At 55.1% G+C, this 26,128-nt stretch overlaps 1 protein-coding gene across 1 annotated transcript; it reads left to right on the top strand.

The window, feature by feature from the left end:
• The first annotated feature begins 1,804 nt into the window (after positions 1-1,804).
• Positions 1,805-24,366, top strand: PALD1 (phosphatase domain containing paladin 1). Its single transcript, XM_075423169.1, has 20 exons — positions 1,805-1,912; positions 9,283-9,480; positions 9,616-9,718; positions 9,901-10,080; positions 10,154-10,318; positions 10,457-10,617; positions 10,783-10,858; positions 11,407-11,555; positions 11,640-11,736; positions 11,828-11,932; positions 14,930-15,025; positions 15,236-15,370; positions 16,013-16,129; positions 16,216-16,395; positions 17,118-17,315; positions 17,670-17,810; positions 18,269-18,340; positions 18,516-18,656; positions 21,865-22,020; positions 23,424-24,366. Exons 2-20 carry the CDS (start codon positions 9,296-9,298, stop codon positions 23,571-23,573), a joined length of 2,607 nt encoding a protein of 868 aa, XP_075279284.1. The 5' UTR covers positions 1,805-1,912; positions 9,283-9,295; the 3' UTR covers positions 23,574-24,366.
• The last annotated feature ends 1,762 nt before the right edge of the window (positions 24,367-26,128 follow it).

The raw sequence follows: 26,128 nt of genomic DNA, 5'->3' as shown, positions 1-26,128 counted from the left end.
CGTCCTATAAACATTTATCTGGTGGTGGCGTGAATGGCACTGGGTGTGAGCAAGGCTGTAGCTCTGAGGTGTTTGGGTCTCTGAGGGAGGTGGGGTTGGGGTTCTCCTGGATGGGACCCTCTGAGGGCACAGAGTCAACCCAGATGAAATGGGGGAAAGCAGGAGATAATCCAGCTAGGAGCTGAGGAATTGGGTTTTAATGGATTAGCTAAAATAGCATCTTTCCGCGGCAGCAGAATAAATGCGGTGCTTGCTGCCAACGAGGGAAGCCTGAAGTCATCTCATGGCTGTACTCTGTGCTGTGATGGAAACCAGCAGAAGATGAGCAGACCTTGATGCTGGCCTTGCTGGTACTGGCGGCTCCATCGCAGGAGCCCACCACGGTGGCCGTACGTGCTGGGGAGCAGCCGGGTGGGCAGCAGCCTTATTCCACGGGCATTTGAGTGGCCCAAGCAAAGAGGGGTTGCTCTGAGGCTTGGGAGCCTGGAGCCACCCTGATGTTTCAGAAGATGCCTCCAGGTCTACCCCCTCTCCCTCCTGCTCTGAAAGCCTCCCGCAAGGTGGGAAGACCAAGAGTCGGGGGGCTCTGCAGGCAGCTTTTTCTTAGGCCAGGCTGCTGTAGCCAGCTGCGTTTGGGGCTGTGAAGGGGACACTACGTATCCAGCTCAGCTCAGGGCAGCCGTTTCCCACCCTACCTGTGGTTAAGAGCCGTGGGACCTGCCTGTCCAACAGCGTGGGGGAGAGGAGATGTGCTGGGGCTGGGCAGCGGGATTCAGTCTCCAGCAGGCTGCAAGGAGGCTTAAAACCAGCAGAAAGTGCAGATTCCTCTGTCGGCTTCAGCTCTCAGCCTGCTTTTAAAGTTATGCTGAGCGCTTGCAGAAGCAAGTGCTGGACCTTTACTTTCCTGGTGTGAGTTTTGGGGAGCAATCCCCCCTTGGCAGGGTAAAGCAGGGGGCGAGGGCTCCCTGCGGGCCACCTCACACCAGTCCCAGCCTGGATCCAGCTGCATCCCTGGCCCCTATCACACACATCCCTCCCTCCTCTGCCAGTTCTGGGAAGAAAAAGGACATTTTGGCTTTGAGAGGTGCAGGCAGTGCCGTGATGCTCCCAGAACTGCTGTTGTCCTTATGAACCTGGCTGGGGTGGTGGCATCCGCCGGTCCCCTCTCTGTCCCAGGGGGGTGACACTGGGAAGGGATGTGAAGGATGAGGGTGGCTGGGGGATGCTGTGTGCCAGGGGGTCCCGAGGTGCTGTGGGTGAGGGGGTGCTGCATGACAGGGGGTCTCCGGGGGGATGGACGCTGCGTGCCAGGGGGTCGCTGAGGGGATGGGTGCTGTGGGTGAGGGGGTGCTGTGTGCTAGGGGGTGTCCGGGGGGATGGATGCTGCGTGCCAAGGGATGGGTGCTGTGAGTGAGGGGGTGCTGTGTGCTAGGGGGTGTCCGGGGGGATGGATGCTGCGTGCCAGGGGATGGGTGCTGTGAGTGAGGGGGTGCTGCGTGTCAGGGGGTCTCTGGGGGGATGGACACTGCGTGCCAGGGGGTCGCTGAAGGGATGGGTGCTGTGGGTGAGGGGGTGCTGCATGCCAAGGGGTGTCCGGGGGGATGGACGCTGCGTGCCAGGGGGTCCCTGAGGGTGCCGGTGCTGCGGCCGGCGGTCCCCGCGGGGCTGCGAGGCGGTGGGGCGGGCCGTGGGGGTGTCCCGGGGCGGGGGGCGGTGCTCGGCGGGCGCGGCTCGGGGCCGAGCGGCAGCGCTGCTCCGCCTCCGCCGCCTCCTCCTCCTCCTGCCCGCGCCGAGGCTCCGGCGGTCGGGGCGGCCGCGGGGCTCCGCTCCCGCCACCCGCTCCCGCCGCCCCATGGGGCTCCCGGCGGCGCCGCCCGCCCGGCGCGGGAGCTGAGCCCGGAGCCGCTGCCAGGTACCGCGCCCCGCACCCCCTCCGGGACCGGACACCCCTCGGGACGGAGCATCGCCCCGCTCCGGGACCGGGCATCCTCCCCCGTCCCTCCCGGGATCCCCCTCCCCGCGGCCGGGTCCCCTGCGCATCCCCTCCCCGGAGTGTGTGTGTGGGGTGTTCATTTCCCAGCCGGGCGTGTGGGGAAGGGGATGGGGGGGCGATGGGAGGAAGCTTTGTTTTGCCCCAGGAAGGCAAACCCCGCAGCGTGGGCGTGGGGTGCCCAAACCCCGGCGAGGAAGGCTCATCCACAGCCAACGCTGTGCTTCAAACCTCTAGAAAACAGATGGGTAACTGGTTGTGAGGCCCAACATCCACCCCGCGGTCTCCTCCCAGCTCCTGTGCCTTTGCAGTCCCGTTTGCTATTTAAAAGGGGCTTTTCTCTCCCTCTTGCTGCCTGGAAGCCAGCCCCACAGGAGGCTGACCCAGGAGGAGAGCCTGGTGCGGCCATCTGCCAGTGCCGGCCATGCCCGCTGTGGCTGGAGTGCCCCAAAGTGAGTTTTGGGGTTTGCGTCTCTTGTCTGCCTCCCAAAAGCAGTCCGGGGAGCAGACTCTGAAACGAGGACCTGCGGAGGGTGAAGATGGAAGAGGAGTGGATGTAACCGCAGTCCCTTTCCTGCTCGGGGAGCACCCCGGTCTGGGCTTTGGCTCCGCAGCCCCCTGTTTGGGGAGCACAGGAGGAGCAGGAAACCCAGGACGGCTCAGCGATAGGTTTTCCACTGGCACATTAATTCAGGGTACGTCGCAGAGCCCGGTGGGCTCCTGCCCCCTCATAGGACGGGGTCACCCTCAGTGCCGGGTCACCTGGGCGGAGTGGAGATGCAGAGGATCTCTTAGGAAGACAGGCTGCCTGCTCTCGCTGGGCTCCTGCTCAGCATCTGTAGCTGTGGGGGCTGAAAACTTCCAGAAACTGCGTCCAGGCTGCATTTGTTATGGCTGCCGGACTTTTCCGGACCCTTTCCTCTACCCTTTCCCCAGTGCATCACTCACTTTGGCTCCGGGAGGATGAACACCACCTCTCCTCTTTGCAGCGCTCAGGACCGTGGCACTCGTGACATCCCAAGCTGCTGCCCTGATTGTTAAACCCCCCTGGTTGGGGGGCAGCAGGTTTTGGGTGGCTGTGCTGGGAGCGGGCAGGCATTGCCTGGGAAGAGAGCAGGCAGGCGGGCAGGCAGCAGTGGGGGGACATTTCCTTCCTGGAAGGCAGGAAGTGATTTTATCTTTGCACGAATGACACGGAGCCTAAAAATAACCGTCAGGTCTCAGTTGTGCGCAAATACCCCCTGGGATTTGCTTGATTTCGCTTTATTTAAGAGAGCGGGGTGACAGAGAAGAGAGCCCGGGAGACCGAGCTCCGTGTGCTACCGCATGCAAACCCACGGAGCGTGCAAAGGCGGGTGCGGGCGCGCATAAGGTGCCGCTTGTCTTGCGAAAGGTGTGGTCTGCAGCAGCCTGGCTCTGAAAAGCGGCCCCCGTGTAAATGGAGCCGTCCCGTTGCTCCGCCAGCCTTCCCCAGTCGGGAGGGGAGCCGGTGGTTAGCTATGAATAGCACAAAATCATAGCCCTCGCTTTCCCGAAACGCCCTGGCCGGACTCCTCGTGGCGCTGAGCCTCCCAGGCTGGGGAGCGGGGTGCTGTACCGTGGGTGCCATCCTGGGGTCCCCACCCTTGGGGACCCTTCCGCTGTCAGCTGGCGCGGGATCACACCGCAAAACCTCCTGCGGGGAGGAGGTGGAAATAGCACGGGGTGAAAAAATTTGGCGGAGCTGGTCTGGGTGTGGGTCCGTGGCGCTTCCTGAGGAGTATTTGGTGTCAGAGGAAAGCTCCTCTGCAGGACCATAGTCTCTTTGGAGATGCCCCCGGCCTTTGTCTCCATCCTCTATGGCTTTTTTTTTTCCTTCGGACTATTGAAAAGAAACTCTTCAGTAAGCATGCTCGAAGACCTTGAAACCTCTGGCACAACAACCGGCAGCACTGGCGCTTGCAAATTAGGGCTTTGTTCCTCTTTCCGCTGATGCTCATTGATAAAACCCCTCACTTCAGTAGCAGGCAGCCTTGAGCATCCCCTGCCTGTCTGTGAGCTGCCTCTCGCCTCTTGGTCCTGCGAAGCAGCACCCTGGGGACCGGCATGATGTGCGAGGGGACCCGCCGAGGGTCTTTAGAAAGGGCATTAAAGGGTTTTTTTGGAGGGGACAGGGTGCGTGTGGTAACTGCTGATCCAAAGGGCATCCTGCACCTGGGCTGCTGTTACTTGTTACAGGTGGGCTCTGTGCAAAGCGGAGGCAGCTCAGCCAAAAAAGCTGTGTCCTGCTGCCGAGACGTGTTTACATCTCAATTCCTCCCATTCATCACCGAGGCTTTGCTCAGCAAGGAAGTTTGGACACTGCTGATTAATAATTCACTGTAAACCAGGTTTGGGAGCGGGGGCTGCAGCCTGGGTACCACTCCCGGTACCTTCCACGGGGTACCAGCATCCTCCCCATCAGTGGCGGCCTCTGTGGTAGGGTGCAGAATTGCACCCACGTTTCTGGTGTGACGTGCCTGGATGCCTTCTTTTTCTTCCCCCGCTCCCTGTCTCAAACAGCTTTCCCTGACCTCAGGGTAAGGGCTTTTAAATCAAGTAGCTAAAGGCAGGTTGGTCACGTGGAGGACAGGGATGTGGCGCTCGGTTTTCTGCCAAAAGGCAGCAGCATGTCGGGGAGGGGGTGAGAAACACTGGGTCCTCGTTATCCTGGCGCTCCTGCTTGGATGTGGGGGAAGGCATCCCACTAATGCTTCAGTGGAACGGGGTCCGTGGGATGCCTTCACCTCCTTCCTGGCAGATGCCGGCGGTGGAGCGCAGGGCATGCGGGTGGTTGGCAGCGCTGGTCTCGGCCCGATTAAGAAATACCTCTGTACTTTCTAGGAAATGCTGCTGATTTAGTTATATTTTTTGGCTGTCGGTGCTGGCACTCTGAGGAACCTGGAGCCCGTGAGAATGGAGGGTGGTTGTTTAAAAATAATGAAACAATCGAGGCTTGTAAAATCGGAGCTGTCTGCTGCAAAGCTGGCTTTCCAGAGCCTTTTCCTCCACATTGCAAAGTGCTTTTGAGTTGGTTTAAGGCATTTTGGGTCGTGCTGCTTCCTTGCCTTATATCACCTTTGCAGCTTGGTGGGTGAACAATGCGTTTCAAATAAACCACAGCTTAATATGTTATTTCTCACCTTTCCTTTTTGTTTTATTATGTTTTTTTAATAAGCCAAGCTGCTTCCTTCTGGCATCACGTGGAGCAACAGGAGCCGAGTTCCCACGCAGCCTCTGCTCCGCGATATCTCCCGACACACATGGGCTCTGCTGAAAAAAGGGCTTTTGCTGTTTGTGTGTTGTTTTATTTTCACTGTTTTTTGAAAAAGAGGGTTAAAGAGCATGCTGGGGCGGGGGGCTTGGCTCCAGCGCTTCCTCTGGGGTTTGGTGATGCCCCTTCAGCAGCGCTGGGGCTTCCTGCCGGCCGCCGCGGTGTTTCCTGCCTCCCAGCTTGGGTCAGAGGTGCTGGGTGCCCCCTGGTCCCTCGTGGATGCATCAACGCTGGCTCCGTGCCGAAAAGGTGCTGGGACTGCCCCGCGCCCAGAGGAGGGATGGATGTGTTAGGAGGATGCTGCAATTGCTGCTGCTTCCCAAAGGGCTTTGCATTCATTTTTTCGAAATATAAAATAACCTGGGGATGCACGGAGGGCGATTTATTTGGTTTATTTCCTGCTGACAATGAGGTGGCCGGACAAGTGCATGCTTCCTCCTCATCGCGGCGGCCGGGGCAGATGCATCCTGCAGCTGCAGCCCGGCTGTCCCCGGCTATATTTAGTCCATTGTTTGCTCTGGCTTTGAGTCCTTGCCAGGTCCCCGGCCGCGGGAATAACCCCTGTGCTGGGCAGTGGGGGAGAGGAGCGGCTCTGCAAAGTGGGGGGCTTAGTGCTGTACATCATAGTGACTGATGTGGGAGAGGCCGCAGAGCCTGTGCTGTCTCTTGGAATGCTGAGGCAGCATCCTGGCACCGTCTGCAGCTCCTCCGGTGTTCCTCATCCACCCTGGGCTTGGTGGGGCTGGCTGTGCTGGGAGGGGGTCTGCAGGGAAAGAGAAGCATCTATACATTGCACACCCACAGGCTCTGCTTGCTCGTTAGGCAGCAGGAATTATTAACGTGCGGTTGCTGGAGCTTTGAATTTAGGCAAAACACCTGGAGAAGAACAGTGCCGGTTTGTTCAGGCGGGATGCCCTCTTGTAGGGTGTTGGTCCTTTTTGCGGCTGGGGAGAAAATGGACTCTTTGTTAATGAGCCACCGCCATGATTTATCTCGGGCTTGGCTTTTAGGCCCCTGAGATCAGGACTGCAAGTGCCGATGAGGGGATGAGCTGGCTGGGTGAGTATTTCTGGGGTTTGTCCCTGCGCCCCTCGCCCTGGGGAGGAGATGCAGGCAGGAGGGAAGGATGCTGCACAGGGGGTTTTGTCTTTGCATCCTCTCTCTCCTAGAAAGGAAACCCCTAAATACAGCATCATGCAGGGGAAACCCCTAAATACGGCATTGTGCAACTGGCTCTCCCTGGCTGATGGTTAATGCCATCCTGAAATCCATGCGGATCGCTTCCAAGCATTCTAACTTCTCGTAGTGGCATGAAAGCAGAGCAAAGCCCCACCAGCTCGGCTGGTTTTTTTGAGGGCTGAGAAGTCGAATACAGTGGGGTTCTTTTAAATACAGGTAAAATAATAAAACTACTTTTTTTTTTTCTTAAGGGTAGGTTGCCTGCCTTTGCACCTGCTTAGTGTTTGCTAACTGTGTTCAACTATTGGGGAAAACCCCCTGATATTTGGGCTAATCCAGAGCCCTTTGGAGGGCTGGTCCCTCCCAGGCTGGTCCCTGGACTCCTTGGGTCCCCCTCCTTGGCTGGCCTGTGATGGTGGCTCCGCTGCATCTCTTCTCGTTGCAGCCACTAGTGATATTTGGAGGGTTTTCAGGCCAGATCGTTTGATCTGGTTTCCTGGGACAGGGTTTTGCTTCTCCACCCATCCCATTTTGTGTCCCAGCTTGCAGTGTGGGCGCTGGGAGGATGTAAGCCCTCTTGCTCCCACCGGATACAGCGATACCAGTGAATATCTGCTCCTGTACGGATAACACCAGTGCTTCCCTCTTCCCATGGCCTTTTAGAGCAGTTCCCGTGGTTGCCCTGAGCACCCATTGTGAGTAATTTTGGTACTTTCTAGAAGATGCTTGCTTTTGCCTGCCCAGCCAGGGAGGGGGAAAGAAACTGAAATGTGACTTCCTCTCTCCATTCGTTTTGTGGTTTGAAAGACCATTTCCAAATCTGCCCGGCATCTTTTATGTCTGTTTTTTGCTGATGTGGTTTGTCGGGCAAAAAATGTATCCCTGGGGGATTTACGGTGAAGGTGGATGCCTGCGGTGGGGGGGAGAAGGACGAAGGAAATACAGAAGCTGCCTGTGTCTGTGTGCAGGTTGGGGGGTAAGTCTCTGTCCCCTGGCATAGGGACACTGGAGCAAACCCAGAGGGATCGGTACAGCTCATCGGGCTGCGCCAGCTGCTTTTGAAAAGATGCACCGATTCTGAGGAAAATAAGAAAAAAAGGCATCCTGGCTGAACACCTCCCTCCTGCTTGCTGGCTGAGCTTTCCAAAGTCATGAATGCCTGCCCTGAAACACTTGAAACCTTACTATATATATATTTTTTGCTTTGTTTTTGCCCCAGCAGTGTTTACGTGAAAGAAAAGCATGAGGGGACTTGGAGAGATGGCACCGGCCTGAAACAGCTGGGGTTTTTTTTTTCCCTTCTCTCCCATGTAAAAGAAACCAGGCTGTCTAATGAGGCAGAAAATTCACAGTAGAGCAACAAGTTTTCTGCGGAGTGGGGAAAGAGAATGAAGATGGGGAGGAGGGGAAAATCTGTGCTGGGGCACGGCCATCTCGAAATAGCACATTTTCCGGAGGCTTTTCCCCTCCTTGAAGCATTTGCAGCTGCTGGGGGCATCGCGTTCCCTGGGACTGCAGTAAGGGACTGATCCTGTACTGACTGCAAGGCAGCAGAAGCAGCTGCAAAAGCATTTGTAGGACTGGGTTAAAGCCACTCCGGCATTCCCAGCACTGTGCATCGCCACCGAGCGGGTACCATCCCCATTTGGCTGCTGCCGGGCTTATTCCCTGTGCAGCATCAGTACAAGGGAGATTTTATCAGGGACTGCCTGGATAGAGGTGGACAGTTGTGGTTTGTGGTTTTTTGTTGTTGTTTTTTTTTTTTTTCCCCAGGCTACCCCCTTGCCATCTCTCCATTTGGTTACCAGGATCTGGCCCTGGCTGGCGCAGACAGTCGGCGCATTGTCCTGGACCGGTCGAGTGTGGCAGGATGCTCCTGGCTGCCGCCAGCCCCTCCCCAGGCTGGCCCTTCTGCTCTCATCCGTGTTTAGGGATGAGCTCCCTGGGGATGGGGAGGGTCTGCTTCGGGGTCCCTCACCTACCCTGGGGGAGAGGGTGCTCCTCCAGTTCTGGGAAACGGCTGCTTTAAAGTCAGCTTTCAGATTTGCTCATTAATAGCTGGAGGAAATCCCTCATCCCGCTGCCTCGAGGCTCCTGATGCCTCTGGTACCATCAAGAGGGTTTTTCAGCACTGCAGGATTATTTATTGCTGCACAGGGGGCACCTTTCCTTCTTGCTGCCTCCCGCAACTTCCAAGGCCATGAAATCATGTGTGGGCACTTCACAACCCTCCCAGCAACTCCTCTGCTTGCATGTGCATCGGCATGCGTGTGTGCACGCACATGCATGCACAGCCTGGACCAGGGAGCTCTCTGCTCCAGGCATGCTGGGCAGCTCCTAAATCCTAAATTACTAAATATTTAGCAATATTTAGTTGCTGCTCAAGTGTTTTCTGCCTGGGGAGGGACCCGGGAGTGGTTTATGGGTGCTGGGAATGCGGAGGTTGAGGCTCAGGGCTGTGCCGCTGTGTCCCTCTGCAGTGCCACCTGCTGACTCAGCAGATTTTGAGGGTCAGATCCAGTGTGTTGCCTTTTCTTTTTTTCCCCACTCCTCAGCTCCACTTTCAGCTGCTCCGGGTACGGATGCTCCTGGGTGGAGGGAGCCGCTCGGCAGACAGGGAGGAAGAAAGCCCTTTGCAGGAGCGGGATAGAAAGGGATGGGTTAGCGTTTCTTCCCCAGTGGGCCTCTCCTTGCCGGCTGTTGGCGGAGGGGTCCCCTGCGCCTGCTCAGGATTTTCCTTTCCTAAAACGGGAGTGGATGGAAAAAAAAAATTCCTCCTCCCTCTCCCTCTCTCCTTGTTTTCCTCCCTGTCCCGGCACAGCCGCCTGCGGATTATGGGTACGACCGCCAGCGCGGCACAGCAGGCAGTCTCGGCATCCCCCCTGGAGAGCAGGGCGACGGGCGACGGCAGCATGGAGGACCAGCACTCCCTCAGCATCCACTCCTTCCACACCCTGGGGCTCCACAACAGCAAGGCCAAGTCCATCATCACCAACAAAGTGGCGCCCGTGGTCATCACGTGAGTCATTGGCAGCCTCTTGCAACTCCAGACCTCTATTTTTCTGCACCTTCTCCCCTAAATATTGTGGGTTTTTAAATCTTTACCTGCGCCGTTTCTTTTTTGCCTTGAACTGTCCACACATGGCTTTTGCAGGTACAACTGCAGGGAGGAGTTTCAGATCCACGATGACCTGCTGAAGGCCAACTACGCGGTGGGACGTATTTCTGAGGCCATGCTGGAACACTACCTTGTGCAGGTGAGCATCACTGCCACCCCATGCCAAACCCATTTCAGCCTGGGCTTTGGGGACCTCATGGTTTTTTGGGGCTAATTTTGAAGATCACCAATAAAATGCCACTTTTCTTCCCAGCTGCATTCAAGCCTGCTTGCTCAAATCCACTTATTCCCCATCTTCTCTCCATCTATCTTGTTTTGCAGGGGAAATATTTCATGGTCAGGGATATATATGGCAAATTAGATGTCTTGAACACTACCGGCAGCTGTGGCGCTCCCAATTTCCGACAAGCCAAAGGAGGTTACGCCGTGTTCGGCATGGGGCAACCCAGCCTCAGTGGCTTCAAGCTCGTGCTGCAGAAGCTGCAGAGAGAGGGCCACAAGGTTAGTGTGAGGGTGGAAAATGGGATAGAAAAAGGCAGGAGAGCTTTCAGGCAACCTCTCCCCCTCTTTGCAGGAGTACGTCTTCTTCTGTGTCCGCGAGGAGCCCGTGGTCTTCCTGCGGTTGGAGGGGGACTTTGTGTCCTACACCCCCCGGGGCAAGGAGAACCTTCATGAGAACCTCCAGTGCTTGCAGCAAAGGCTGCAGGCAGAGAGCCTGGAGCTGGCCATCCGTAAGGAGGTGAGGTGGGATGGGAAGGGGGTTGTCACCCCAGCAATAACGGGGTGCATGCGTCCCCCCGGCTTGAAGATGAGCAGAGGGATTGTCAGAGGTAGCGGGCATCCCTCGGGTTTTGATGGTGGTCCCCATCTCTGCTAGATCCACGACTTTGCGCAGCTGAGCGAGAGCGTCTACTACGTCTACAATGACATCGAGCGCTTGCGGGATGAGCCCCACACTGTGCGGGTGCAGTGTGAGGAGGATATCCAGGTGACGGAGGAGGTCTACCGCAGACCCGTCTTCCTTCTGCCCTCCTACAGGTGCTGCCCTTCCTCCTCCTCCTCCACCTCATGTGTGGTTGGTGGTTTTGCTTTTGCAAGCTAGGCTCTTGATACACTCTTAAGCCACATGTCTTCCACTGCGCTCGGGACGAAGCTCCCCCATTGCCCTGCCCTCCTAATGAGGGCCGACCCCGTGCCCGGCAGGTACCACCGGCTGCCCCTGCCCGCTGAAGGAGCCCCTTTGGAGGAGCAGTTCGACGCTTTCATCCGCTTCCTCAGGGTGAGCCAAGCAAAAGCACGCGGTCTGCGGGGCCACGTTGGGTTGGGATTTGCTCCTGTTCGAGGATGCCTGTGCCCATGGTTGCATCCCATTCCCATCGCTGTAGACCCTGCTGGAGAAGTCCACGTTGTCCAGCTGCTTGTCCCTACCCCTGGCTGGAGGTGACCATCCCTCACCACCTACCAGCATCCCTGCGCAGGTGGCTCTTCCCTAAACAGATTTGGGAGAAGTGACCTGGACTTGGTGCAAAGGCTTTTGATGGCAGGACTTCTCTTTTTTTAGCCTGGGAGTTTTCATCTCAGCGGCTTGGGGACTGGTGGTGGGAATGTCTCTGGGGAGCTGGACAGGCCAACATCCAACGGCAGCTGGGGAGAGCATGGGACATAGTGGATGAACTGCCTGTTGTGCTGTCCTGGTCCATCCATGCTGTCCCCTGCGCAAAGGGGAGATGCCGCCCACCCCATCACCTCCACCCTGGCCATTGCAATGGCAGAGCCAGCTCTCCTGGATGCCCCTGTGGTCCCCATCCCTCTGTCCCTCCCTCCTAGGAGAGCCCCAGCCTGCTGCTGCGGGACCCCAGCAGACCCCCCCCAGCGCTGCTCTTCGGCTGCCAGACTGGCGTGGGCAGGACCAACCTGGCTATGGCCATGGGCACGCTCGTCCTCCACCACCACCGAGGAGCCACCCAGAAGCCCGAGTAAGCGGGGCAGCCCTGGAGCTGGGGTGGGGGGGATGCCTGTGGCCCTGGGGCCAGTTTGATCTCACTCTTCTCCCACCCCAGCTTCCCCCTGCCATCTAAAACATCTCCCAGGGACAGGCTTCGGGTCATCCAGACCTTCATCGAGATGGTCCCCAAAGGCCAGCAGATAGTCGAGGAGGTAAGGGGGGCTGGTGAAACCCCTGACAGGGTGAGTGGGAGGGAGTGAGTCTGAGGGCTCGCTGAGCAGCTTTCTGCTTGCTCTTCACAAGGTGGACAGTGCCATCGCCTCCTGCTCAGAGATGCATGACATGAAGGAAGCCATCTACGAGTACAAGAAGAAGCTAGAAGGGATCGGGGAGGACTATCAGATCCAGGTATGTTAATTAGAGGATCTCTTGGATGCAAGCCGCCTGCTCTCCGCGGAGTAATTTATAGAGCTGTTTTTGTGTGGGGAGAAGAATGTAAATCCTGGAAATCTGAAGCTTCCTGTGAGCTGGAAGTTTCCCAGGGACATGAAACGTGGAAGGTTGTGGATCTTCTCTTTTTTTTTTTTTTTTCCCCCAATTGTTGAAGAGCCATAACATGGAGCAGGCTGGGATTTGGGGGAAAGCTGGCTGTTTTGGGTTTTGCCACTGCATCTGGTAGATGACCTTGGAGGCAAATAACATCCCATGCCCTGGTTTCGTCAGCTCTAAAACTGGAAAAGCCATACAGGCCTGGCTGGTAAAAGTCCTCGGGAGCTGGGAGGGGGTGTTGCCTAGAGGTTTTCCTGCAAACATAGCCACTCAAGGTCAAGCTTTTCTATCTGTAGATTTTTTTTTCCCCCCTTTCCTTTGAAAAGCCATCAAGGTGGTTTTCCACGCTGGAAAGCTATAGTTTCCCCTGTCTGACCGGGGAGCTCCTCACCAGGTGATGGAGGAAGGGAGAGAGAGAGGGAGGATGCCCAGATGGAAGTGCTGCCCTGATCCCAGCCTCTTTGGAGATTAATTTTCCCATTTACATGCTGAATGTGGAGTGGAAGTGCCGGGGCCAGTTGTAAAGGGCAATCTGAAAAACAGGCGCTGGGCAGGCAAAGCAAATACGCTGGAGCAGAAAAGCACCATGAAAATGATCAAGCCTGGGGGAAAGCAAGCATTTACTGGCACTTTTTTGGTGTTTAGTGGTAAACCCCAATTTCTACCCCCTCTTTAGGGTACATTTGGTGGATTTGGGTATATTTGGTGCCACTTGTGTAATGGCAGATACTTTCTCTTGTATAGCAGGGGAAGCTTGGTCAAGGGGCTGGGGATTTTCCCACTGCCTCAAAGCCTTTCCCTGGCTCTTCCCCCCTGAGGAAGGCTGCTCTGTGTCATCCTCGACGCTGGGGAAACAAACGGCGGGGGGACTGCCGTAAATTGGCAGTGAGGACTGTTTATTTGAAGTCTGCATGGAGCGAGAGCAGGTTTAAACAATGGCGAGGGGCCAGGAAAATATGCTGGGGGGGGAGGATGAGGATGAGGAGGGAAGAGGGGCTGATGCTCAGCCATCAAAAAAACAGCCTGGGCTTGGTAGGGCTGAGGGGCTGCAGGTGGTACTGGGGAGCTTTGCTGGGTAAACCGGTGGAGCCCTGCTTGCTTTTGGGGAGAGGAAGGGCTTTTCCGGGCCTGGAGGAATGATCTCAGGCTGGACTGTGGGTTTCTGCCCTGTGTTGGGGGTAGAAGTGGAGATTTAAGTCCTCAAGTGATGGTGATGCAGGGGTAGGTGCATCCCGGCATCGGATGCTGAGCTGCAGCTGGACCTCATGGTAGCTGGCTGAAACGCGAGCGGATTGTCCCCCTTTTCATCAAAACCCTATTTAAGGGGAATATTCAGAGATTTACCTTGGGTGAGAGCGCAGGGCTAGTTTTTATAGCAGGAACCCAAGAGCTTGGGGAGAAGCGTTGCTCTGATGGCAGTGCCTCTGGCAAACCCGGCATGGCTCCATCCTCGCAGGCTTTGTTTTGAGTGTCTAGAGCAAAGCCTGCTGCCCTGCCTCTGATAAATGACAGCAGGCTGGATTTCTCTTGTGGAGAGCAAGCAAATATTCATGAGTCAACCACATAATGTCAGGGTGCACAAACCCCACTTGCCAAGCCCACCACTGCACACATACAGCCCTATCTTACAGGATTTTCCATCGCGCCCTGGGGAGGGGGTTCCAACGGGCTCTCCAGGGATGTTTGCAGACCCCGTGCTGGGTTGGCATTGCACGTGAATTTGTTGGATGGGATGCTCGGGTGTACAAACCCCTGCCCTGAGGCAGCATGGGGCTGTTTCTGAATTGTGGAAAATTCCAAAGGTTTGAGCTTGCCTCCCCAGGAGGAGATGGCTGTGCTGGGGCACTTGCATGGTTTGGGGAGGTGATGATGAAGATGAGGAGGTGGAGAGCTTGCCTGAAGCCAGCTACATAGGCATTGGGGCGCTTCTGGGCATGAAGGGAAAGAGGAGACACTTGGAAATGGAAGATATTACAGGGCGTGTGGCTTAGTCTCTAGTTAATAAGCTTGTCTTGCTCTTACTGGAGTTTGTTTCGCATTACCCTTCATTCTGGGGTCTGCCACCCTTCGTGAGATGCTGACCCTGGAGCCAGTCGTGCTGGGCTCTGAAGGCAGATGGGAGGTCCCCAAGAGGTCCCTGGCAGTGCCTTGTGTTACCCGGAGCACGGGGCTGGGGGGCGATGTCTCTGGCAGGCTGCCCACATCCCTACCCATGGCATTGCTGGCATGGGGACCTCTCTGCTGCCTGAGCATCCCGGCCGAAGGCCACAGAGGTGGCTGGGGCAGGGACAGGACCTGGCATTAACCAGCCTCCTCGCCTTGGGTTTGAGTCTCCCGTTAGCATCTGGACAGTGTATTCCCCCGGGACAGCAACGCCTCCTGGGTCCAGTTGGAACTACTCCCGGTGTGTCCTTGGGCTAAGGGGAAGGTTTTCTTTGAGCCAAAATGCAAACTTATGTCTTTAAACATCATTTAATACAGAAAACTTGAAATGTTTCATTTAAATTAAAAAGAAAAAAAAAAGCATCAGAAAACTATTCCAGATCAGGTTTTGTAGGTTTTTCTCCCCCACTTCTCATTTGGAAGTGGTTTCTTTCCAAAGAGTTTAGTGAAGTTAGCATGAATATGAAAAAAAATGGGCAGCTTAAACACCATTTCTGCCCCTTTTCCCCCAAAATCTGCTGCGTAAAAAAAAAAAAAAGTATGCCTCAGGCTTGATTGCTGCTTGTTTCTCTCTCTTGTAAGCCAGCCACAAACAAGCTGGTTTAGTGCGTTTTGCCCAGCCTCCCGCTCTGCTCGGGGTGGCAGGACCGGTGGGCGCTGGGCATCACGAATCCCACCTGCCTCTGCTTTCAGGGGAGCAGCACCAAAGAGTATTTCCTCCAGAGGACTTTGCAGAGCCTCGAACGCTATTTCTACTTGATTGCTTTCAACTACTACCTTCATGAGCAGGTAATAGAAACAACCCCACCAACCCAAAAACCCCTCTTTTGCTCTTATTTTTTTTTTGTTGTTGTTTCCCTGTGTAGTGGGAGGGAAGGGGTCTCCGCCTTTGAGTTTCCCAAGCAAATATAGGTTTCTTCGGTGGGGTCATGGGTTGTGTCCGGGCAGGGGGTGTGAGCCCAGGCTGATGGCGCGTCCTCCCCGGCCCCCCGCCGGCAGTACCCCCTGGGCTTTGCCCTCAGCTTCAGCAGGTGGATGTGCCGGCACCCCGAGCTCTACCGGCTGCAGGCGGAGATGAACTCGTCAGAGCTGACTGTCACTGGGGATATCATCACCAAGGGGATGCGAGTGCTGGTGAGTACCCGTCCTGGATGTAGGGAAGGGGCTGGTGGCTCCTCATTGTTCCCTGGGAATGGCACCTTGCTGGGATGCTTGCCCTCAAAGAGGTTCGGTGGGGTGGGAGAGGTGAGGCGTTTCCCTGCTGTAGGGCAGGTGCTGAGTCTTGGGATGTCCAGGTCCATGTTGACATCTCTAGCTCCGTGTTGGGGTCGTGGGTCCATGTCCTGCCTGCATCCTCGGCAAGGGTGGGCATGTGGCCAGAGACTCCCTGTGCACACAGATGTGTATGGCCCCGCAGACCCTGGGTACTGAGATGCTGCAGTGCCCCGTTAACATGAGCCCAAGCTGCTAGTCTAGCTGCAGCGTCACCGTTCCTGGTGCTTCTTGGCTGTGGTGGGGTGAGGGAGGCCAGAGCTGTTGGTGGCTTACTGCTGCTTTGGCACAGTCTTGCTGCAAGAAGAGCATCTCCCACCTTTGAAATGCAGCTGTGTGGCTTTGAGCCCTGGCTGGCTGGTGTTGGAAAGGTTTGGGGACTTCTCCTGAGTGGGCACCATGGGTGTTGTGGTGTGTTAGGAACCCCCCTGCAAACCTGTGGGTGGGAGGGGGTAGCTGCAATGCCGGAGGGACACCCCTCGCCCAGGCTTTGCTCCGCTGCAGGTGGCAGACACTCGCTTCTGCCTGGACGTGCTGAGCACTGCCAAGGAGATGAGCGTGGCCAACTTCCGACGGGTGCCCAAGATGCCCGTCTACGGGACGGCACAGCCCAGCTCCAAGGTGAGCAACATGCACCCCGCGGCAGGCAGGGTCGCCTGCAGTGGTCTCCCAGCCCTCCTGTCACCCTTGGCCACCTCTTCCCCTAGACCCTGGGAAGTGTCCTGCGCTACCTGATGGACGCCAAGAGGAAGCACGCCCGCATCGTTTGGATCAACCTCCGGGAAGAAGCCGTCCTGGAGGGGAATGAGCAGATCTATACGCTGCGGGAGCCCGGGTACCTGGAGGAGCTGATCCCTGTGCCCACCACCTCGCCCCAGCAGCTGGAGGTGAGCTCCTGCCCACTGGGGAGGTGCTGGGGGCGGCGGGCGTTCCTGACCATCCAGGGAGGGCTGGTCTCCCCCTCCCAGGAGCCCTCGTGGGCGGTCCACAGGCTTTTATAGTCCCTCACCCCCTGGAGCTGCTTGTTTTGGGTTTTTTTTATATTTGGCAGTGGGGAGCAGCGGTCGTATCAGGTGCCACGCTTGGCTCGTGCCCTGTGTGTCTGCTGGAGGCTGGGGACAGCCCGGCTGATATCAAAGCAGCCGGTCCACCCACTCTTTGTTGTACTGCAAAAATAGAGGAGTCCTCCTGACTTCGCTGTCACTGTGTAAGAGTTTGCAAAAGCAGAGCAAAGCAGAGATCCTCCCCCGAAGAATTTATAGCACAGCTTGAAAGCAAGGGTAAAAGACACGCGGGCAAAGGAGAGCAGATGTTCCCAGCTGGGTCTCTGGAGAAGATAAGCAGTGGAGGAGCTTGGCTGCCAGCAGCAGCATGGCTGCGTGGAGGAGCTGCCCAGAGTGGTGGGAGATGATGCTCCTGAGGCTCACATCAAGCGTCGTTGGGGACCATGTTCCTGGGCAGAAGTGGTGGCCAGGACCTGGTGTTGGGTTTTGCATTGGCTGCAGGGCGTTTGAGAGGGGTGTTAGCCTGCATCTAAAGAAAACAATAAAAATCCTGAAAAAACTAAGAGGAGCGGGTCTTATGGTGAGGGTTTCTCTGTCCTCTGCAGAAACTAGAGGCTACCCTAAAGGGTGACCTGCTGAAGTGCCAGAAGTGGCTGGAGGTGTACCTGGAGTCAGAGAAGCAGATGAAGATGTTCAAGAGCTGCCTCACCACACAGGAGATATTCAGCCAGCAGAAGAACTCCTGCCAGGGGCTGACCTACCACCGCATCCCCATCCCCGACTTCTGCGCTCCTAAGGAGCAGGTACCCTGGGAATGGGACGGTGCTGTCACCTCCTTCCCAAGCTATCCCTGCTGCTGTGGGGTGGATGTCACTTGGATGCTTGGTGCCACCCAGCCCCAGGATTATGGTGGTGTGCCCAGGCCCAGTGCAGGGTGCTTGCTGGGGCAGGGAGAGTCCCATGGGAGATGCTGTGTGGAGATGCTGGGTGTCTTCAGCCAGCTGGGGATGAAGGGGAGGCTGCTGGGCTGGATCCAGCGTGTGCAGCGACGGATGAGCTGGGGATTTTAGCCTGGAGGCTACTGGACAAGGGGGATCCCATGGTAGGGGAGGGAGGCGGGCTGCACCCATAAAACCCCATGGCTTTGCTACTGGCAGGATTTTGACCGGCTGCTGGACGCAATGAAGAGTGCCCTGGCCGAGGACTCGCAGGCAGCCTTCGTGTTCAACTGCGCCAGCGGCCGAGGCAGGACCACCACGGCCATGGTCATCGCTGTCCTCACCCTCTGGCACTTCAACGTGGGTACCAGGGTCTGCAGCTCTGGGGGTCAGGCTGGAGCAGGGGCTGCCGGGAAGCTCAGCACAGTCCACAGCAGCCGTGGCACAATGGGAGGATTGAAAGGAGCGTGGGAAGGGCCAGGGTGGGCTGTGGGGTGTGGATGCCCGTTCGTTGGCCTCTTGGTGTACCTAGCCCCCAGCAAGCTCCAGGAGAAGTGTGGGTGCATCCCTGGTGAGCCTTTACCCAATTCCCAAGAGCTCCCACCCCAGGACGAAGGGTTAAGGGCAGGAGAGATATGGACCCCCTTGCAGAGCAGATGGGCGCAAAATTTGAGCTTCTCTGCCTATGCAGAGGGGACGTGGAGGATGCCTTGGGTTCTGGTGGGTTGTGTTTGGGGCCTGCATTTCTGCCTAGCTGTTGGGCAGTGGGAACAGGGACACGCAGCCCCTAACGTCCTGGCCCTCTCTGACTGCCCCAGGGCATCCCCGAGATGAGCGAGGAGGAAATCGTGAGTGTGCCTGACGCCAAGTACACCAAAGGGGAGTTCGAGGTGAGTCCTTGAGCCTGACTCTGTTTTGGGATCCCTCGCTGAACCCACTCCTTGCTACTTTAGCCACAGCTGCTTGTTTGGAGGGGCCGGGTCCTCTCCCAGGCAGGGATGGAGCAGTTGGGTCAAGGCGAGCAGGCACCCAGTGAAGCCTCTGCCCCTTCTACCCATGCTCCAGGTGGTGATGAAGGTGGTCCAGCTCCTGCCTGACGGTCACCGGATGAAGAAGGAAGTGGACATGGCCCTGGACACCGTCAGCGAGACCATGACGCCCATGCATTACCACCTCCGAGAAATCATCATCTGCACCTACCGGCAGGTGAGCAGTGCCTCCGTGTCCTCTTCCCGACTGGCGCGGGGCCGATGCATCAGCCCATTGCACCCGTTGCATTGGACCCCGTTGCACCTGATTCTGGGGGGTGCCGCCAGGCTCTGGGACCAGCCCTGTTGAAGCTGGATGGTTTCTTGGGCCGAAGCTTTCTGGCATGTCACCAGAGAGGTGCCAGGGCTCTTTTGGTCTTTGGTCAGTGCTGTCTTGCATCCCATGCTGTCCCACATCCTGTCCTGCATCCCACCTGTCTGGTGCCGTCCCGCATCCCACCCAGCATCCCGGCCAGCATCCCGCCTGGCCGGTGCCATCCCGCATCCCCCACCATCCCACATCCCACCATCCCGCATCCCGGCCGTCCAGCGGCGCGCAGCCGGCAGAGGGCAGGGCCGGTCCATCCCGCTCCGCTCCCAGCCCCGCTCCGGCTCCTCCGAGTTTAGGAGGGGACCCATCCTCGGGAGGGGACCCATCCTCACCCGCGCAGGAGGCATCCTGTGACCTGCCGAGCCCGTGGGCCGCAGCTTGCTTTTAGGTGGGAGCTTCTGTGCAGCTGGTGAAGGGGAGAAAGGATGATTTTTATTAGAATTGGGTGGGTTTTTTTAAGCTGTGCAACTATTTTGTGGGGCCTCAGAAGGGCTGAGCTCAGGGTTCGGCATCGTCCCTGCCCGGGATGGTTCGAGCCATGTCCCTGCCAGCGATGCTCTTGCCCGTAGCTGCCATCGACCCTTGTTTTCAATGAACGGCTGTGAACCATTGACCAGGGGAGGAAAACCCGAAGCGTTTAATCACCCAGTAACATCTGCAGCTTCCTGGGGCTTTGCCTCTTGTTTTGTGGCGACCTCTGTGGTTTTTTTGGGGCTGGGAGGGGAAAACCTGAGCTGCGTGGGATGAGTCACTGGGGACTGAATATTTGCAGCAACAGCTGCTGTGAAATTACTGGGCACAAGTAATTTTATTTTATCCCCCTCCCCCTCTTTACGCATGATGGGGAGGTGGCCAGGTGGCCAGTGGGAAGTCTCACCTACTTTATTGCATGCTTTGCTGCTACAGAGAAAAAACCTCCCGTGCTAAACGAGCGACTGCCTGCTTATGGATTTAATTATGCTCTCCGGTGACCCTGAATGATTGCCCACCTTGCTGCTGGCTCCTGCTCGCTGTGTCTGTAGGCTCAGCCTTGGGGGGCCCAAGAGGAAGACTCTGGTGGAGCAGCATCGCCCGGCTGCTCCTGGTGTGGGGTTTTTTTCCTGGAGACAATTCCCGCGACCTCCTTGCCCCTCATCCCGGTGCTTGGTGGTCAGGAACCAGCACGTGGGTGTTCCTGGGCTGTATCCTGTTTCCGGACTGGCCATATCCCACTCGCTCTGGCAGCCCGGTGGGAAAGCGAGATAAGGAGGGAGTCATCCGCTCCCCCTCCACCCTCTGCCCTGGGAAGAGCCTTTTGTCACCGCCTGTGTTTTGCATTTCCCTCTCGGCTGCTCCATCTATCCTGTTGGATTTGGCGGGGCTGGGGGGATGCGCATGCAAATGCTTTAATTTTTATTTATCTTTGTTTTTTCCCCCTTGATGGGCAGCTTGAAGAAGAGAATGATGGGAATTCTATAGTCTAGGCATTGCCCTAATGGACTTTTAATTAAGCTGTGGTTAGTTTTTAGAGAAACATGGCGTTTGGGTGAAGAGGGGGAAGGAAAAGGTGCTCTGGTACTTCCTCGGGTTTGTTCCTATCCCTTCCCACCCCTAAGTGGGAGGAAAAAACAGGGAATATAATAAAATAATAGGACTAAAGAGAAATAATAGGGTAATAAAATGCTAAATAATAGGATAATAGAATAAAAATAAATAGGAGGATATAATAACATGATAAATAATAGGGTAATGGGATCTGCTCTCTGCAAACACTGGTATGGGTGGAGGAGATGCCTTTTCCAAGGGCAGAGCCGCTTGCCTGGTGCTGCTGTGAATAGGGGTGCAAATGGGTTGAGCAAAGCCCGATTTTTCCAAGTGCATGGGTGGAAATGTTTGCATGCCCTGGCAATGAGCAGCTGGGGAAGGATGGAGAGAAAGCAGAGCAGGCTTGTCCCTGAGGGCGGGTTGGTGCTGACACCTGGAGGAGACACAGGACGCAAAAGGCGAATAAGCAGGTAGAGATGCTCGGTGTCTGCTTTGCAACTGTTTTCCTTCCTCCGTGTTGCTCGGGATTCTGTAAATGCCATTTTCCACCCGGGCTGGAAGCTGGACCTGCAAACTCGCTCAGCCTAGCCATCTTCATATGGCCTTTTTTTGGCCACGTATAAATGCCTGGCTCCTTACCAGAGCCTGCGTTTACATGAATCCTTTTGAAATTCTGCTAATTTGTTGCTTCAAAATGTAAAAAATGTAAATGTGAGGCTGTGTCTGTGCTGAGCTCATCCCCAGCAGTGGGGATCGCAGTGGGATTTACTATGGGATTAGGGCTCTTACACTGGCTGGCTGTTTATTCCTTATTTATTAATTCCTGCTGGTTACCTGGAAGGGGCATCACTTCAGGGCTCATCTGTTCTTTAAAATAACAGCTATAATAATAATAAAATAATATATATACATTGGTAAAATAATGTAGCAATTGGAGATGCAATGGCCACCAGCCTTGGAGCGGGTTGCTGTGTGGCTGCCATGACCTCTTCTCCAGCGGTGGAGGCTGAATCCAACTGGGGGACGCTGGAAAGGGCCTTGTTTTTCCCTGGGGAAATGCTTTGCAGTTCAGGCGCTCATGTGTTTGGGTACAGTTTGCACCTGGGCGTCTGTTCCTGGCTCCTGGGCACACACCCCACGCATTTAACAATACTTCATCTATTTTTGAGGTCTTTATGGTGAAGGGGAAGTTTTTATACGCTGGAAACCACAAGGTAATGAGAGCCTGGGCTGCCAAGCCACAGTGGGAGTGGCCTGGAAGGGTGCGCTTATTTTGGTCCCTGAAGGGGTCCTCCCTCCTCGGCTGGAGGCCAGGTGGGGGTCTGCAGGCTGGGCTGGGCTCCTAGGAGGGTAGCGGGGTCGGAGAGCTGATGTGCAGCAGTATATATGGCTTTTCTCTAGCACAACAGGTCCTTGTGGGTTCTTCACCACCAAACTTCTCATGTGGGATGGAGAGCAGGACCGTGGATGAGGACTGGGTGCAGGAGCTGCCTCTTGGATGCTCTCTCCTCAGCCAGTTTCTTGCTTCTAGGGGAAGTCGGGCAAGGATGAGAAGGAGACACGGATGCTGCAGCTGAGGAGCCTGCAGTACCTGGAACGCTACATCTACCTGATCCTCTTCAATGCCTACCTGCACCTGGAGAAGAAGGACTCCTGGCAGCGGCCCTTCAGCCTCTGGATGTGCGAGGTGAGGCTTCTTCTGCCTAAGCCACCAGCAAGACCTCGCTCCACCTTGTATGTACAGGGGGCTGGGAAGCAGACCACTGTTTTTCATTTTATATATGATTTTCGAATGGTGGTTGCAGACATTGTATGCAGTCCCTTTGCTGCAGGTGAGCTCCCATCTCACTGGGCTGGTGGTTCTCGTGGAAAGCTAGGCAGGCCACTGGAGATGGGTGGCATCCCACTGCATGGATGGGGTGCTCCTCCCATCCCAAACCTGCCCTTTTCTCCTCTTTTGAGTTTCCCAGGGTTTTATTTCAACCTGCCGGTTGTGATTGCAGCATCCGGGGTTGGGAGGCCCACAGCCAATCTCCCCCCCGCCCCGGGCCCCTCCACCTGGCTGGCTCTCCTTGCACCCAGACCCACTTCTGGTCTCTTTGCAGTGTATTAAAAATACAATATCCTGGCCAAATGGGTTCAGGGAGTGAAAGGAAAGAATAATTAAAAGCAGCCCTGCTTTGCCTTGCCTGCCCGGGGTGGGCGGTACAGGGGATGGAGGGCTCAGGATGATGGGGATGCGGGTGCTGCGCATCCGAGAGAATTGGGAGCCAGCTGAAAAAATGGAGGGTGGGTGAGAGACCCTAAATTCTCTGTATTTCTGCTTTTATTTATTTATTTATTTTTATTATGCAGAGATCAGGTTTTCTCTCCCTGTGTTTGCTAAGCGGGCAGCTCCTGCCTTTGTGGGAAAAACCTTGTCCCTTCGCTTGCCTCCGCCAGCGCCGCTAATTCGTATTGGCGTGTTTGATCCCCCGGGCGGGAGATGAAAGCGGTGGCTGCCGGCGCCGCTCACCGTCCCCCCGCCCCATCTCGCTGGAAGGGGCCGCGGCGAGGAGGCGGGGGTGGCCGGTGCCCGCCCCGGCGTGGCATCCCGGTTATGCCGGTGTTTGCATTGCCCAGCGGCACGGACCGTCTTTTAGTGGAGATGCGCGATGCTTGCTGTTGGCTGGATGCATGGGTTTAAATGCTGCATCTTTAACGCTGCGTCCTTAATGCTGCATCCTTAATGCATGGCTTTACGCCTGCCCCCTGTCCCCCCGCTTGCTGGGGGCGGGGGGGCGAATACACCCAACCTGCAGATAGAAGGAGCCTTTGACCCCAGAAGTGCCCCTTCCCTCTGCATAATCCCTGCATTTTTAGCAAAAACAAGGCGCCATTGTAGCTTTTTGGCAGAAGGGTTGCCAAAGCCAACAAACCCTGCGATGGCTGACCCCAGCAGCGAGGAAGCGGCTTGTGAAATGTATAAACTGTGGCTGGAGGAAAGCTGGGGGGCTGCGGGATGCGGGGCGATGCTGGGGCCCTTCCCCGCGCTTCTGCACCCGGGAGGATGCCGGGGGAGTTAAATCTCTCTTCTCCCTCTGTTTTCAGGTGGCGGCGGTGGCTGGGGTCTACGAGGTCCTGAACCAGCTGGGCTTCCCCGAGCTGGAGAGCCTGGAGGGCAAGCGCCTGTGCACCCTGCGGGGCCGCTGGCAGGCGCAGGGGGGCACCTCCCGCCCTTTCCGAGGGGACTTTGTGTAGGGTCGGGGTGCGGGGGGCTCCCCCGCTGTTTTCTCCTGGGGAGGGAGAGGAAAAAGACTGTTTTCCCAAAAATCTGGGGGTGTGGGGAGGGAGGGGTGAGCCCCAAAACTGCCTTTAAATGGGAGAATTTCTGGGGTTCTTCTGGACGCAATAAAAATATTGTAAATTAAAAATCAGTCCTTTTAGGCAGGTGCTTAATTGCGAGCAGGGTATGATTTGAAAAACAGCTCTCAAACGCTGGGGTGCTGTCGCTTGAATTTGGTGGATGCAGGGAATCATGCCAGATTTTTCCAGTCCATCCTAATTTTCTCCATAAAACAATACAGCATACACACACAAATATATATATTTATATACATGCATATGTGTATATATGTGCATAGATACACAAATATATGCATATATAGATGTATATATACGCACGTGTGTGTATATACATATACAGAGATATGTATTTATGTCTCCATGTGTGCATATATATGTATATATAGAGCCATAAACACTTGTAGCTTTGATTAGGACTTGCAGTGATCCCGGTCACTGCAGACCTGAGTGTTTTTAAGGTTTGGGCATCTTTGTTGGCTCTTCCCTACTTTTTCAGTCGTGCATGCAGCTGGGGAAAGCTGCATTTTCATTGCTAAGGTGATGCTGGGGGGGGTTTTGCTGCTCATCAAAGAGTAGACTTAAAAGGATAATTAATGTAAGGATTTTGTTTTTTTAAAGGAAAAGAGAAAGGGGGAAGAGTGAAAAATAAAGTTAATCAAAACAAGATGCAAATGAGGTCTCCAATGGCCCCCTTTCCCTCGCAGCGGGAGAGAGGAGCCTGGCAGCCGAGGGGGCGATGGGGAAATGCATTTTGGGTTTAATTTTTTCAATTATTATTTTTTTTTTTAATGCAGAAATATCTGCCTGAATATTTTGTCCCTCACCGGGTATTTCACTGTTTGGATAATTTGCCACTGATGAAGTAGGACAGTTGACTTAGCAATTTGCGGGAGATTGTTCATGCTTTTTTTTCCTCCTCTTTTTCTTAACAGAGCACATGCCTTCCATCTTTCCAGAGCCACAGTATATCTCCATTTATTCTGCCTTACTAAAGAAATTACGTGCAGGCTCCTTTGCTTTCAGCCAGGATGCAGACCCATCCCCTTCTCCTGCCTTTGGCGGCAACCCTTGGAAGTCCTGCCTAATAACCCTGCCTTAATTAGGCAGGGTTTTTAATTGCTTAGGAAATCCCAACCCCTTTAATCTTGGTAATGAAGGCTGGAGCTTTGCATCACCTGGACAAGGGGCTCAAAGGCTGCTTTCTGCTTTCCCACCATCCTAACAAGCAATTTCCAATGTGGGGCAAAAGCAGTTGCCTGGAAAAGAAAAAAAAAAAAAAAGCCTTAGAGATGGGAACGTGTTTGAACATGAAAAATCAACTGTGTCGTATTTATTTTGTCTTTTCCTGAGGCTGGGAAGGCAGAAGCCTAGCTCCCTCTCGCAGATGATAAGTTAAACCTGGCTCTGACTGGGTTTTGGAGGGGTTTGCTCCAGTCGAAGCTCTCAGTGTAAGGCAGGGGGAGCCTGGGGGGGTCCCAGTGTGGGGGGAATGGTTGGGAGACTGGGCACAGCATCCTCAATGACGCTGGGTGACCTGGTCCCATCAGTTCTCCCATCCTGATTGCTGCAGGAAATTGATTTTCTGCAAATTCAGGTCATGGTTTCACTGCTTCCCATCATTCCAACCAGCCGTGGTTGCACCGTCAAGTGCTGCTGAGATACCTGGCCGTGCTTCTCCATCCTGACCCGTAGGGCTTTCCTATGCTCAGCGTTTTCCGCAGGCTCAGTGCATCCCCTCCGAGCTATGGCTTTGCCGTTCACCAGTGGCAAAAGGCTCGTGGGGCCGCCGAGGGTGCCAGCACGGTGCTTGCCCCAGCTCTGCCACTCAGCCCTGCCTGCTGAAGTGGCGGCTCCAAGGAAAAGATCGGCAATTTTGAAAGCATTCAGCCTGAGACAAAGCAAACAGGGGGATATATATCTCATATGTTATAGATATAGAATAATTATAGGATGTATATTATATATTATTGTATAATTATATTAAAAATCTATATACTATACTATATAGTATATAATAAATAATATATATATGATATATAAAATACAATGTATGATATATAGTATATATAATAATATATAATATACATTCTGTAATTATTCTATATAATATATAATGTATAAGGTATATTCTATATACCAAATATATAATGTAAATTTTATATAATACATGAACATATATATATAAAAATACATATTAAAAGAGTAGCTGTTAGTAAGAGGGGGTTAATGAGCTTACTGCCAGCCTCGCTGGTGTATATTCCCTGCCAGGAGCAGCATTTCACCCCAGGGAGGCATCAGCAAGGGGGTCTGCAGACACAAATACCAAAAAGAAACTCAAAGGGTGTTTTTATATTTAAAAAAAAAGCTATTTTCTGGCGGCTGGGTCTGCTAGCTGACCTTTGCACTGGAAATTGCTTGACTTGAGGTTCAGGGAGCAAAACAATCCTTTA

Source organism: Opisthocomus hoazin, chromosome 6 (genome assembly GCF_030867145.1).
Source record: "Opisthocomus hoazin isolate bOpiHoa1 chromosome 6, bOpiHoa1.hap1, whole genome shotgun sequence".
Lineage (NCBI taxonomy): Eukaryota > Metazoa > Chordata > Aves > Opisthocomiformes > Opisthocomidae > Opisthocomus > Opisthocomus hoazin.
This window is presented reverse-complemented; position numbering and strand designations above follow the sequence as displayed.

Coding starts and splice junctions, on each gene's coding strand:
- PALD1 (XM_075423169.1), top strand. CDS start 9,296: ATGGGTACGACCGCCAGCGCGGCACAGCAGGCAGTCTCGGCATCCCCC. Junction 15,371..16,012: donor CCAAGGGGATGCGAGTGCTG/GTGAGTACCCGT, acceptor GCTCCGCTGCAG/GTGGCAGACACTCGCTTCTG. Junction 16,396..17,117: donor CCTCGCCCCAGCAGCTGGAG/GTGAGCTCCTGC, acceptor TGTCCTCTGCAG/AAACTAGAGGCTACCCTAAA.